The sequence below is a fragment of the Thunnus maccoyii genome, chromosome 15 (assembly GCF_910596095.1).
Source record: "Thunnus maccoyii chromosome 15, fThuMac1.1, whole genome shotgun sequence".
Taxonomy (NCBI): Eukaryota; Metazoa; Chordata; class Actinopteri; order Scombriformes; family Scombridae; genus Thunnus; species Thunnus maccoyii.
Genome location: NC_056547.1, coordinates 14,932,098 through 14,947,846, shown reverse-complemented (window position 1 = coordinate 14,947,846; position 15,749 = coordinate 14,932,098). Strand labels below are relative to the sequence as shown.

The window sequence follows — 15,749 nt, the reverse complement described above, 5'->3', positions numbered from 1 at the left end:
AGAAGGAAAGACAAAGAAACAGGGATAAAACGAGAGAAAGGCAGAAAGGAAAGTGGAGAGAGGGTAACAAAGCGAGAGGGAGAAAGAGTGTGGCGGGGATTTAACATTCCACTCACGTCCTTAACAGAATCTAAGCTCTGAATCTTGGAGCTGAAATCAAATAAAACTGAAATAAAGCCAGAAAGTTTCTCACCACCACTAAAATTGACTACACCTAAAAAGATTCCAAGGGCAAGTTTTGGAAAACAAAATTTGGGATTTAATTACAGAGTGTTTGGAACAAAAGACTGTAGTGTTTGGGGCGGGGAGGGGGGGAGGAGGGGGAAGTTAGCAGCCGAAACACAATTATCAACCTCAAAGTAACTTTTACACCTAAACACTCCCACCAAGGACATATTTCTAAGGCACAGATGAGTACAACAGCAAGAATTTCCTAACATATGCCTGATATGATTACTGATTTACCTGCACTGTCAGAACTGTCTGGCTGTTTGTGTTAAAGGTCTTAGAATATACAAAGGTAGAAAGTAGAAGATTTATTTAAATAAAACAAGATAATAATAATTTTTATTGCCTATATTAAACATATTATATGTATTTTTTTTTCTCAAACCAATAGTAATGAAGATAGAAATGCTACCATGCTCTGGCTGCAATTACTAATATTTGGTGTGTGTGTGTGTGTGTGTGTGTGTGTGTATAGACTTGTTCCGTGCAGGTGTGTATTGACCTCAGAGCATGTAAGGGTTGTGAGTGTAAACACAGACTTCTTATTTGATAGACTGAGTTGATCTGTTACACACTTTCAACAAATGCACTTAATTTGGCTTCCCTTGAACCTGCCCCAGATTAAAAATATCTAATTCACATGAGGGAAGCAAAGCCAATGAGCAGCTGGAGCGAGCGGGCTATTTAAAAATGACCAACTAGAGTAAAATTTTCTAAACTACGTATATACTTCAATAGAGACCTTTTGAAAGGAGGATGGTAGGTGAACACAGGCATTGTTGTATGTAGAGGATATAATAGAGCTTAGTTTCATCAAACTCACATCATTTTCATCAGTCTTTGATTAGTTTACTTCACTTCATTTCTCCTCAGCATCGTTATACAAATTACTGCAAATTAATACACCACCATAAATGTTGAGTTTCCTGATGACCTCCTCACATGGTTGCGATGCCAACTTACTTTTTTCAAACAAATTACTTCAAGAAAACATAAATCTGAGGAATATATTTTTAGTTTGCCAAGAAGCCAAGAAACACTTTTGTCTAAGGAGACCTAATAAAACTCCTTTCAAACAGCATTTTTTTTATGCTTTAATACTTGAATTCCATGAAAATGTAACATCCTCTTTCTTATTTTCCGAGGCACGGGTCTGATTGAATGTATGTAGGACAGATGTAGCTGTTGACAGCATTCGGAGCGAAGGGGGATTTGAACAGTACATGTGTGGAAAGAATGATATAAACCTCATATATGATGTTTGTGTGTGTGTGTGAGAGAGATAAAGAATGACAGAGAAAGTAAGACAGGGGGATCAGTCAGGAAGAACCAGCCCATGTATGCGTGCGTGTGTGTAGGTGTGGCGTGTGCATGGTGATGACAAACTGAGAGGCCACTGTGTCTTTTGTTAAGCATGTGGAGATATTTAAGCCCACAAGGTACAAGGTGTACTTTTGCACACACTCACTTTCACAAATGTCTACAAATACTTTTAATCCACTTGAGATGCTGTTCAAAGCCCCACATTGAATCTGTCATTGCGCAGAGCATTTATTTCCTCACCAATTAATAGACAAAGGAGAGAAATATACAGAGAAAGAGAAGCAAACAATGTATACAGACTCAAATCTGCACTGCATTTCTTGAATATAGTTATTTCAAATTATGTGTTTTATTTCTTTGAACCCACATATTATGGTTATATTACTATTTCACTTCCTGTCAATCATGCAGAAAACATGTCAGACTGCAAGCAAATAAGAGAGACAGTGTATTTTCTTAGACAGTATATTTCTGTATGTTTACCTTTAATTTTTATGTTTGTTTATTCCTGCATGGCAGATTGTTTTGGCAGGTTTCAAAGCAGAATTCATAAGAAGGCACAAAAGCCGCTTTAACAGAAAAATAGCAATTTTATACTTCTTCGTCATTTTCAATGAAATAGTTCATGTTTTTTCTCCCTTTTTATAAATTACTCCCACTGGCAGTGTGGCAGTAATGAGAGGTCAGTTGTGAGAAAACAACATAAGTGTTGAGCAAATCGCTGCTTAGTGAGATTTAATTGAAACAAGTAAACAAGAATTCATCCAGTTTGGGATTTAAGAGCACATCTGACTTATCTGCCAAATAATGGTCCCAATCAAAGAGGCAATGTTAGCTATCAGCTAACAAATGTGCATTTGAGGTGTATTTTACATAGCTAAGCAGGGGTCTGAATTTGTATCTAGTCATTTGTATCCTAGAGGAGAGGTCTGTTAAACCACTTAAAATCTACTTTCCAGCATAATCAATCAATAAAACAGTCATATCATTAGATTCCCTTAGCACAGAACAAATTATCAAGATGCTGTTTTATTATTGTATTCTTTTTACCATGTATTCTGGCCATAGTGTTCCCACCATGAGCCACTGCAAATAAGAGTCCAATTTCTTGTTATGGATGGTCGATTGATTTTGCTCGTTGGCCCGCACAAGAAGCAAAAAAACTGTTTTCTGAGCCAGGAAAAACCCTGATGTTGTGTATACAGTGCTGGTCATTCAGAGCTTTGCCAAAAGGAAATGAAGGTGGTTTGTTGATGGGTGATTCATTACTTGTCATTCATCACAGTTTTGCCTTAATTCATCGAGGTTAAGTGGAACACTGAGTCACGTTTTGGCCGTGGGCTTTGTGAAACTCTACCTGACTGGTTGGGGGGAAATCAGGCTGGGACTAATGCACTTTAAATTTAGTTAATTCGGGGAGTGGATTATTTTCAAAATTTGATTAATGAAGACTTTTTTTTTCAGTGCTTGTCATATACAGCCCATTAAAAGTGAACCAGAATGAAGGCTTTTACATTTTAAATTGATGGAATTCAAGATGAATTGACTAGCCTTGACGAAGTCAACTAAATCCGTTAGCTATGTCTCTATTCTGACGTTCAGTTTCATTAATGTTATAGTTTTAACTTCAGTGGGACTTACTGTCTCATTGAACTTAACACTTAATGACTAATCTATTTTCGAGATGCCGTGTTAGTGTGTAATGATGTTGTCGTTTGATGAACTTAAGTAAAAAACATTTATGTATTTATTTTAGGTACTTTTATTCTCGTACTGAGCTTACAACATGAACATTAAAACTGAACCTAAGAAAGTAAACATTTCTATGCCAATTCTAATGTATTATATTCTAATGCATACATTTGATTCATTCTAATTCATGTTTGTTCCATCTGGATAATTCACTCATTGTTTTTTCTCTCTGCAGGCGTGTCCACGCATGTTGCCGTTGTCGACGCTGTGACTTCACGGCTCCTGATTCGTCAGCCCTCCTCGACCATTTCAACTCAGCCCACTGTCATGAAACCTCCCCCTCATTAAGCTCACTGACAACAACCTTACCCACCTCACTGACGACCTCACTGACACCTTCGTTAACACTCTCAGCCAATGGCTGCTCAGCTCCCTCTACCTTAGCCATTAAAGAAGAGAGCAAGGGGGATATTCGCCTCCTTTACTCCCTTGCACCGCCTGAGGGACGGTTGGCAGAAGGAGGCAGAGAAGAAGCAGGAGGGGTGGTAAAAAGTGAGGGAGGTGAGGAGAAAGAAAGGGAGCGGGAGAAGGGCTGGGTTCTTGGGGAGACAAGAGGACCAGGAGAAAGAGGAGGTGAACAGGCTCATGGTCTACTGTGGGTGCCCAAGGAGCGAATGGGACCTGAAAGAGGAGCAGGAGGTGGGAGCCCCTCTCTTTTCCCCTCCCCCCTCTCATTGTCATTTGTTTCAGCCAATCATGAGTCCTCACAGCAGAAAAGGGGTGTGGCTTCGCCTAGCATGGTTTACCTGGGAGACACCAAGTCGTTTTTGGGAGATACCAAGTCGTTTTTGGGAGACGCCAAGCTGTATGGAGGAGGGAGGCCAGGCGGAGCCGCTGCAGGTGGAGGTGGAGGGGAGAAACAGAGCCAGATGCCAACTCAACAGTACACAGGAGGAGGAGGAGGAGGAGGAGGGAGTGGAGGTGGAGGAGGACAGGAGGGGAAAGGAGGAGCTGCTAAAGAAGAGTCCCAATCCCTGCTACGGGTAAGGTGGAACATGTGTACACCCTCCTACTTTTCTCACACTTTATATTCCTCAGTTTCACTTTCACCTCATTCTCTAATTTTGCCTGATCTTCTTTCTTTGTCTCATTTACACTCTGAGTTTTTGTTTTTAGCTTTGACTCTCTGAATGAAGGAATTTGTAGCTGGATCTCTACAGCCAGATCCTACCTGCTGAGAGCATTAGTTGTAAGAGTGCTCCTATAAATACGTCTTCAACTTCGTTTCCTTTGAATCAGATGTGAGGATTAGGCCTCATGCAGCGAGCAGCTACAATGAAATCTGTAATTCTTGAGTCACATTTAGAGTACTTATGCAGATTTACATTGGCTAACAAATTGTGTATGAGTGTGTATTGTGTCCCCACATGCTTGCGTGTGTTCATACAATATCTCTGAGCTTTTGTCCATGTGTGTATAATTCCATGACATCATTTCGTTTCCCATAAGTTGCATTCATCTTTTTTTAAATTAAATTTTAACACACAACACTTAGAAACTTGCCTGTTGCCACGGCAATGTGGGAGGGGGGCAAACTTGACAGTTCTCATGGTTACCACCTGTCAGTCAGTTCCCTCACGCTACTTTGTAGCCCACAATGCCTTTCACTTCACAGTGATGTCATGGACTGGCAGGAACATATTGTGGTTTGCCATGGCCACAGAGCTTATTGGCCATGATCACATTAGATCAGAATAGACTGAACAGTGTGTGTGTGTGTAGTGTCAGGGCATTGACATGGGTCTATGTAAGTGGTGGTATTGAGTGTGAGAGTGGTGCTCATGGTGTGCACATGTCAGTGTTTGAGTTGAGTGTATGGCGTCTTTGTACATGTCGAGGGTTGGGTGTACGTGTGTGTGTCTGTGTGTGTGTGTGTGTGTGTGTGTGTGTGTGTTAGGTGTTGGCAGTAACTTGGCAGACTGGGCAGGGTGGGGCAGCAAGAGGTTTACTCATTATCGTGGGTGGGGCAGTGTGTGTTACTGTCTGTGAGAGAGCGAGAGAGAGAGTGAGACAGAGTGAGAGAGAGAGACTGCGTGCATGAAAGAGAAAGGGAAGAAAATTGAGATGAAGAGAAAAAGATATAGAGAGAGTCATATGGAGATAAAAGAGAGTAGAGAGAAAGTTAACTCCTTAACATTCAGTTTCCCCTTTTTAAACAAGTTATATGTTACACATTAATAAGTGAGCTTTAGAGATGTTGGTAGGTGTATTTTTTGTTTTGGACAAAGTCTTTATCAGAGTCTTTCCAGTCTTTATGTTAATCTAGGCTAACAGCTCCATATCTAACAAATAAGCATAACAAAATGTCGAACTATTCCTTTAAATACCTGATCATAGTTGGAAAAATCTCCTTTTTCCACACTGTCCAGTCCCTCCACTCCTGACAGCATCATATTTTTCTGTATCAGGTTGCATCAACTCCTCATTAAAGCTATATGATGTTTAAACTGAGTGAAATATTCAAACCAAGGACTCCATGTTTTGTTTTTCTTACACCTGCACCAAATAGAAATACTCCTGTCTTGTGCACATTTCCCCAAAATGAAGCTTGACATATTTGGTAACTTTTGGTATCTCCGCTACAATCTAAAATAAAAAAGTTCTTCACATCATGAGTTTACAATGGCAGACCCATCGGCGGGTCAAAGAGGTTTAAAGCTCAAATTATACTTTCCGCATCCGCATAGGGTCATGTGATATAAATTTTACCATCAGCCCATGTCTGCCAGAGTCCACAGGGACTGTATGTGCTGACTCGACAAGACAAGACGACTGCCACATACGGACATTCAGTGTAAGAAAAGTGCGTGCAGAACTGCATCCGTGTTCGTTTTGGAGTACAGTACATCAGGGGATATCAGGACCTTAAGGGACTAATGTTTTCAGTAGCAGGAAAAAAAGAAAAACTGATGTTAAGCGTGTGAGTGTGTGAAAGTGAGAATAAAAAAGAGAGAATGGGGGGACCAATTTAACAATTTATTAGGGTGAAGACACCGAACATGACTTATTACTTTAATGGCTTGGTAAGATATTGCCTTTGCTGCTATCTTTTTCTCGCTCCTCACAACACAATATTTATTCTCAGTTTCCATGGCATGCACTGACACGTCTCACATACACGAATATACCACACATACACACACAGGCTGAGGTTGAGTCATCACTGGGCAGGGTTAGGGAGGGGCACTAATGCAAAGGATCATCTGAAATAGTACACACACACACACACACTTACACACATTTATTGACACTTAAAGACATGCACGCAAATGTTAAGTTCAATTTAAACGAGCCCTTTGACGCAACAGGGCAGAGCCTGAATTATAAAAGGTGAATCCACCCAAAATACTAATTGGCAAGTGGCAAGTAGTGAGGCAGAGCAAGAAGGAGGGAGTGAGGGTTGAAGAGAAAGAGGAAGAGCAGTGATGGACGGATGTAGGGCATGAATAAGTAGGGAGGAAAGGAGCAAGAGAAGGATTAAAAAGAGACAAAAGCAGAAACAAATGGCCAAAGTCATATTTCATCTAAACATCTGTGTGTGTGTGTGTGCATCTTTCCCTTGTGTGCATGTGTGTGTGGTTCCGCGCTTGTCCACGTTTGTGTGTTTTCCCTCATCCTCACTTGTTCTTTCTGTTCTCCACCACATCGATCTATCTCTCCCCTTTGCTTTTCATTCTTTTTCTTTCATTTCCCTGCCTTTCCTCAAAGGACAACTCACCTGATATACAAGGATCAATACACACCTCACACACACACACACAAACAAAAGTGTTCAGGCATGCACACATACTCCCACAGAGGCGCGCATACACACACATACACACCCAGAATCTGAGTTCTTAGTATTCTGCAATGGGAGGCTTTTTGCTTTGTAGAGAGGAGGGAATATTTTCTTTTGAAAGGCCTGATCTATAATTGCTGCAGTGTTGCCTTGTTGAGACATTGCCCCACTATTGGCTTTGTTTTCATAGTGATTTATTACATTAAAGACATTTTCTCAGTCTGAAATTTTATTTTCTGGCTGTTTGACTGACTGAATGAGACAAGGATAGAAAGCGTATGAGGTTTAGAGATGAAATTAAAGTAAAAGCTTTAGTTGACGTTTTAGTTTATAAATGGAATGAGACAGACTTTGAGTAATGGTGTTTTTTTTGAGTTAAGTAGGGTTGAGAAAGGTCCGCCTCTGAGCCAAACATATGTGAACACATGTGAATATACCCAAACATATGTGAAGTGACCCAACATTTAGATCATCTAATAAATCCCAGATTGTTTTCAAAGGCAATTCTACCTCAAGGACAACAGAGAAGTGGAGATAAATGGACGCGAGCAGGGAGAGGAAGAAATTGTAGATTTGACCTTACAAACACAATATAACTGTGTACATCTTATGTGGTCATAATGCAATACTGAAATGTGAACCTTCAGGGTTTTAAAAGTCCCATGCGTGACATTCAATTCCATTTGAGTCAAGAGACAGACAGAGAAAATAGAGAGACGAACTGAGAGAGATAAACGGGAATGTGTGCTTTCAGCAGATCAGAGAGGAGTTTCATTAAAGTTTCTCTCGTTTACATTTCTGCCCGACGGAGCTAATTATGTTTAAAAGACACACACATACACACTGGCGCACACACACACACACACATACACGTGCACGCACACACACAGCGCTGTATTTTCATAAAGTTCTCATTACTTTGCATTCTATTTCCCTTCTTTCCTCTTTCCTTGCGTAAATTGATGCGTGTCAGTGTACATGTGCATCTGCGTGACTGTGAGTGCTTCCCATTGCTTGTGCATTGTGTCTGCATTTGCATTCTGAGTGTGTTCTTGTGAGTGTATGTGTTTTGTAAGGAAATTAAAGCATGAATTGAACTTATTTTCCGTACTGATAATTTAACATCACTTTATATCCGCTACAGGAAATTATGGAGCTTATGCTCCAGTCTGTGTGTGCATATGTGTGTGTGTCTGTGTCTGTGTGTGTGTGTGTGTGTGTGTATGTGCGTGTATGTGTGTGTGTGTCACTGTGTGTTTGTGTTTTTAATGTTTTTAAAGCCAAAAAAGGGAAAAACACTTTAGCGATTAGGCTTATCAACAGATATGCTATGTTATCTGAACATTGTGTTTCTATTTTCTAGGCTTTGTTGCTATTATAAAATGTTGCATTCCCACTAAAAACACCATATTAAATTAACAAAGTCAAATTGCCTTCAATGTGTAATTGTGCTTTTTACAGTTTATTCTGCAGGTATTATATCCCTTTGTTGATGCAACATACCCTTGAGAATTTGGAAAAGTGCTAAATAAAATGTATAATTACCGCTCTTTACAGAGTTGCATCTCCTCACAGGATTGGTTTATCTTTTGTGTTGGCAGAATATCTTAAAAACTGAAAAAGAGATTTGTTTTAAAGGCTGGAACTTACTAGTGAAAATGTGGCATGTAGACCTGACCAGACTGGAGCCCGACTGATATGCGTGCTGGGCAGATATTCTTTGTAGATTTGAAAATAGATATATCAGTCGGCCAGCCAATAACTAACAAGAAACGGCAGTACAGAAATGCCAAAAATATGTTTTTACTTTCATCATTCAGTTAAATGTCAATATCAGCCTCAACAGTTCAGTATCAGTTTGGCTCTTTACCTGACTTTTTTGGACAACTGCATATTGCTGGCAGTGCACAATCAGTTCTTCCAAGTCATCACTGACAGCCCTTTTGACCTTGGTTGCCTCATATCTTTAATTGCTGATCTGGAAAATTTGACTGGAGCTTACAAAGAGTGACAATGCAGACAATCATTTCTTTGCCAGTACATGTTATATACTGTTTGAAATCCAGCTACAGCTAGCTATCGGCTGCTCCAGCAGAGCCATTTAACATCAATACAACAGTGTAGCTGTGAGCAGTCTGAGCTCAAAGGTGCATTTTCTTCAGACATCCTTATAAATGGAGCTCATAGACTGTTTTTCCAAAGAGTGTTTCTAGAAACACATCTTATATACAGTATATACCTTATGGAAAAGGTGGAAAGAGCTGCCTTTACTCTTTCTAGTCACTGACGTGCATTTTGTGTGTCTGTGTATGTGTGTCGGAAAAGGGAAGACATACTGACATTCACCAAACTGCTCTCCCACTCTCTCTCTCTCTCTCTCTCTCTCTTTCTTGCATGCGCACGCACACACACACACACACACACACACACACACACACACACACACACACACAGAGTTGTCTGTTCTGGGCTGTTCAGTTTGTTTGTGTAGCAGTCACATTTCCCATCAGGACACAGACTCAAATAAACACAGCCATGCTAGAAAGAAAAGAAAAAGCGAGTCTGTGTGCGCGTGTGTTAGCGTGTGTGTGTGTGTATGTGCGTATGTGCGTGTGTGTGTGCGTGCACGTTCGTGTGTGTGGTAGCATGTCTGTATGTGGTAATGTGTCTAGTGTATAAAATCCAGGCTGTGATTAGTAACAGAAACATAACCAGACAACCTGTTTGCTGTAATTTTGACCTGTGTCTGTTTGTGGAAATGTTGGTGGATCACCTTGTGTGTCAGTATGTGTGTGTCTGCTCGATGGGTGTGTGTGTGTGTGTGTGTGTGTGTGTGTGTATGTGTGTGTCACAGTTATGACCCACGTGTGGCTTTACGCTGTGTGACAGTCCACAGCAGCCTCATTGTCTGCTAGGAATATTACATTTGGCTTGAAAAACAAATTACACCATTTTAACCACATCTAGACCCATTTTGGCTATTCCACACATGCCACACTTGCGCACATATTACAGCTGACAACATACGTAGTGGGAAGGTGACAGCTTGGCATTTTAGGCTCACTCAAATCAAGAATTAGCTTCCTTTTAGCTAGCTTTGCTCGTCTAGATCTTGGCTCGTGTTTGAATACTAATCCTGTTTTCAAGCCTGCTTTGATTGACTGATTCCGACTTGGGTTAGACAAAAATTTAAAAAATGCTCCCTGTCAACCTGCTCGGGAAACATTTTTTTTTTTTTTTACCACATCACACAACTTGAAGCGCAAAGTCATTTATCAGTTATTGAAAAGTGCACTACATTGACTTTAAAATCCCAGGATTTGGCAGTGTTGCTTTTCTTTGGCTTATTATTTGGCAGCAGGTCAGCGTAGTGATTAGTCAAATGTCCCTCAACTATAAAGCTGCCGTATCTGTCCTGCTGAAGTGTCCTTGAGCAAGATACCGAATCCCCGTTCGCTCCAGGGCTGCTGGTGGGTAGCTGACCCTGAGAATGACTTTTTTGTGGAGGGGAGGCAGCAAGAAGAGGATCCTTTTGGGATCAGAGGAGTATTCAAAAAGACTTTCCTGTGATTGTCTAAACTTAACTGGCACTCAGTGAATTGTCCTATATATGACAAACCGCACCAATCTGGCGCCGAAGAAGGAAAAACCATTAAAACATATTTAGATAGACAGACAGCCTCTAGATTAAGTGTGGTTATACAAGAATCTTGATCTAAAATGCATTTACAGAACAAACAGAGCCAAACGTTTAGATTTTTTTCTGAATGATGCATTATTTATATCGCATAATATCATGTAATGTGATATAATGAGTTTGACTTGAGACTAACATGCCGTCTGTTTAGATATCTTCTCTTTCCAGTGAATATTTCATTGGTTCAGACACATGTCGCTTACACACACAGCCTTTTCATTGGTTCAGCTGGACGTCCATGACACAGATGTTCCACCCTCCCCGCCAGTGAACCAACCAGGTGTTTTTCATCATGTCGACATGGCAACGGTAAAACACAGTGGTTATTTTAGCTCCTAGCTGTAATTTAGACGTTTACATCAATTACTGTTACAATCAACTTACACACACACTACTGGAAGTGTGTGTATGCATCTGTGCATATGTGTGTTCTTTTTATATTTCTGAGTGTTAGTCTGCTATGGCTCGCACATCCACTCCCTCAGTCCTTCTGTGTTTCTCCATGTTGCTCTCTCTCTCTCTCTCTCTTTCTCTCTCTCTTTTTCTTTGTGTGTAAGGCGGGAGCAATTCACCACAGGCTGTGTGTGTGTGTGCGTGTCTGCGCACATGTGCATGTGTGCGTACATGCAGACGTGCATATGCGTGTGTGTTCACACATGGAACCAATATTGAGGCCAGATGTTCATTTTGCTACAACAAGACCTCTACACGCAACGCTAGCCAGCTACACACACACACACACACACAGAAATGCATAGGGTACACCATCCTGGCAGCACTTGTGTAATTAGGAAGCTGATTGGTTAGATTAAATGTCCATCTGACCCCTGACCAATAGTTAATTTGAAAACCCTGCCTGCTTGCCTTCCCCTTTCCTCTGTCTCTTGGCTCTCGTGGTTCGTCTCTACTTTGCTTCCCTCATCTCTTCTTTTAATCTGAGGTTCTTTCACACAATCAACCCTTTTGCCTTGGTTATGGGAACTGATGTAATTTGACATTAGAGAGAAAAGAGGCTGGAGAAAATGAATAGTTTATGTAAAAGTAGTACCAGTAAATGACTGGAAGTACATGGACAAAGTGGATCTCGGCCCTACAATGTAAAAATGTCCCACTTAGCAAAAATACCTTTATTACTTTGAAAAACCGTCTTTTCTTTTCTGCTCTCAAGGGTTCATTCTCTTCCGAGCCTTAGATGTAGTTCGGAAGAGACGCTTTTTTAACTCATGTGTGTCAGTGGAAGGACGCATCTCCTAGTATTCAGGCAGGATGAGGGAGTGCTACATCACAACTGAATTTTGTCACAGGGCGCAATATGAGAAAATGTTGAAAACTATTAAGGTGGTGCAGAGCAGTTGGCCTTCCAAACCTCAAGGGCAAAACAATGATTGATACGACATCTAGTTAATCCAATCTGCATTCCCACCTACGTTTTTGTTGCTGTCAGTTGCCAATCATCCTCCCTCTTTTGTGTTTCTCTGTCTGAACGAGTCTGAGCGGTCGTACTCTGCTCGGGAAAATATAGAGGATGAAGATTTTAACCACGTTTGAGCATGGAAGATGGGTATTTACAGCTGCACATTCCACTGCGACAAGAAAGTATATTTAGGAAGGAATCTAAAGGTGCAATGCCCATATTCAGATTCACATCACAAACTGTAGGCAGAAACACACACTCGCACCCACACACACAGAAAATGCACGAACACAGGCTCGACCAGTCATCTTGACACTTTAATCCACTTCACTTTAGGACATCTAGTCACACCCTGGGTTGGTGTGTGAGAGAGAGAGAGACAGAAAGAGAGTGAGAAAGTGTGTATGTGTGTGTGTGTGTTTGTGAGTGAGCAATACCATGGCAACCTTGGCGGTCCAAGGCCCTCTTGGCAAGGTAACAAGATTGCCCTGGGCACGTGCGCGTGCAGCACACTGTGTCATCACTGTGTGTGTGTGTGTGTGTGTGTGTGTGTGTGTGTGTGTGTGTGTGTGCATGCCTAGTGAGTGGAATGTAGAATGGAGATTTCACTTTTAACTCCTCACATCTTCACCCAAACTTATAATACACAGTCACAATCCCATACATACTTGATATGGGGTGAAAGCTAGAGAGGGATACATCAGTTTTCTCTATTCCTCTGTCTGTCTCTCTGTAAATCCCTTAACTCCTCCCTTTTTCTCTGTCTCTCCCTCTGTGTCCCCTGTGAGGTCTTCGCTCATTAGGAATTCTCCACTAGTGTGTGCATGTGTGTGTGTGTGTGTGTGTGTGTGTGTGTGTGTGTGTGCGTCTCTCTGAGTGTGTTTATGAATTCTGCTCCACTGGCATGGTGCATCTTGTATACTCAATTTCCCTTAAGACCATTTCTCTTTTGTTCTCTTTCTCTCTCTCTCTCCCTCTCTCTCTCTTCCTCTCCTTCACTCTTTCTATCTGACTGTACGACACAACAGGACCCGACACAATTCAGCACAGTTTCAGCTGTTCAAGACTTGTTTGCTCCCAGAGTATATCGACTCATATTGTGTTCCTGTGGTCCAGTGTAGCTCAGTAGAGCCGAAGCTAAAGATATTATAGGAAGGCTGTGCTGTGAGAGGCTTGTTTTCGTTCTGTCTTTACAGCTAAGAAATTTTGATGAGAGCCATACAGAGACCTCTGTTTTGCTCAGACACAATGCTCTTTCTGAGCAGTGTGGACAGGATTTTTGGATATTTTTACTACTTTATTTGATAACAGACAGTACAGACGAGAGTCGGGGTACCGAATCAGGGATGTTGCAGTCATGTGTTACACACCTTAACCATTTGGCTGTAAACATTGCATATGCACAAAGATGAGGAAAGAACATATTCAAACCTGAAGGATAAAGTTTTTATATCAAATTTGGGATTTGTATAAACAAAACTGACGACCCAGCACGCACACTTCCATGGAAACTGTGACTGATGTGTACAAACCTTTTGGAGGCTGTGAGAACTGGCGACACTGGTGGAATAAAAATAAGTGAAATAAAGCCATATGAGCCTCCTGACAGTTCATTTCACTCCATATCAAATTACACAGCTCTCTAATAATTATACCCTGTATTCTGTCAAATCTGAAATCCAGGCCTACGCACAGAAGCCCTGTGATTTGAGACTTTCTTTCTCGTTAAAATACAAAGGTTAAAGGCCTTTGATGCATGCTTGTATTAACTTCTGCTTGCAATATCTGCCAGTCTCTCTTGCTGAAACTTCAGTAGCATTTACAAGTCATTTCATTTTTAGTGCTTTATTACCAGTACTTTTAAAATATTTAAATTGACATAGACCGGTACTTTTAGCTGTGAAGTTAAGAAAGTTCCAAGAAAATCAAACTCAAAAGTGAATGCGACGGAAAATAAATAAATAAATAAATAAATGACATCGTATAGTTAAGTTATCAAGCCTCTGTCTTTTTCCATTAAGGAACACTATTGTCTAACTGTTTGTACTCTCGAGTTTGTTAAAATCCTACACTTTTATTGGAGTCATGTATTAGTCTTTTACTCCGAAATCTATGCTTCATGTGTGTGATGTGATTCGCACGAGTCAGCATTTCAAAACGCTGATGGGAATAATGATGTGTTTTCAATTTAAAGAGACGTATAAGAGAGTGAGATAAGAATGGAGAGAGAGAGCGAGAGACAAAAGGTGAGAGAGTACTCTGTGCTGTTAACCATCAGTTTAATAATTGCGTAATTTGCGTATGTGTGTTTGCCTGCTATGTGTATGTGTGTGTGTGTGTGTACTGTTACTTGAAGGTGCGTCACTGCTGCAGATGTTTGGCTTCTGAAGTTGTACAGACACAAATGAACACACACACACACACACACACATGCTTTGACACAAACATTCACACAGTCAGGTCCCTTAGTCCCATCTATCCTGTTCTTTAATGGACCAGGTGCAGCCAAACAATGGGTGTGTGCACATATGCCCCTGTGTGTGTCACTCTAAACTACAGTACCGCAGTGCTCACATGTCCTTGAGCATTTTTTTTTTCAAGTCGTCTTTATGATTTCGCTGCATAAACATCTAACAACATGTAATTTATAAAAAAAAGTACACAGACAAGAATTCACTGACACTATTTATTGAGTCTGGCTGTATCTGTAGTCTTTGTTTATGTATCCTATTGGAGGAAAACATAGCAACTGGCCTCATGTGTCCTTTCGCACTACATCAACACAATTACAACACTGTTATCTCCTCTCTTTTTCAGAAACACTGGAACCATGATCCATCTCTCAAACTGTAACAGAATATTCTTTCAAGTCTGATAGGATCCACTTTCAGTCCTACATTTTTTCCTGCATTTGGGGTTCAGGTCACTGAGATAACCAAACCCATTTTAGAGAGAAAATCCCCTCTGAAAGTAGATCCATGTTATTCCTTTGATCTAACACAGCTCACTGATTAAGAACAACTCTCTCTCTCTCTCTCTCTCTCTCTCTTTCTCTCAAAGCCACAGACCTGAGAGTCACAGCTTTAATGTGTGATGCTACCAAGAGACTTGTGAACACCACAGATAATAAATAGGAGGATGACAAAAACAAATAGCAGTTGAATAGAAGAATTTCTATTCTTTCTTAACCATGTTTTCAATTCTACTTGTCCTTGAAGGAAGATTTCAGCTTTAATGGCTTAAATTGTAATGTGTAGGCTTGTTGTGATAGAAATGGTAACAATGATCCAAACCTATTTGGAAAAGTGAAGATGAATGATAACATCTTTACTCAAACTATCCCTTTTAAACATTTACAGACAGACCTTCGGGATCAACTTTAACCTACCATACTTGTGCAGTGAGAGTTTATTGACAACATTTCATTTGCACTCACTTTCAGTTTTGTCTTTTCATAAAGAAGTTAAATATTTTGGCTAAACTGTTGGTTGTTTACTGTCGCTCCTATTTTCTGGCCGCTCTTGTTTCTTACTCCATCGAATTTTGCAGCAATG

At 40.6% G+C, this 15,749-nt stretch overlaps 1 protein-coding gene across 8 annotated transcripts in view; it reads left to right on the top strand.

Annotated features, from left to right (window-relative positions):
- trps1 (trichorhinophalangeal syndrome I) overlaps window positions 1-15,749 on the top strand; it is a 139,437-nt gene that overhangs the window by 82,347 nt on the left and 41,341 nt on the right. For all 8 annotated transcript variants that reach the window (XM_042435247.1, XM_042435248.1, XM_042435249.1 and 5 more), the window contains one exon: window positions 3,479-4,286. In XM_042435247.1, the coding sequence (XP_042291181.1) occupies window positions 3,479-4,286 (808 nt within the window). The remainder of the gene's footprint in view (window positions 1-3,478; window positions 4,287-15,749) is intronic.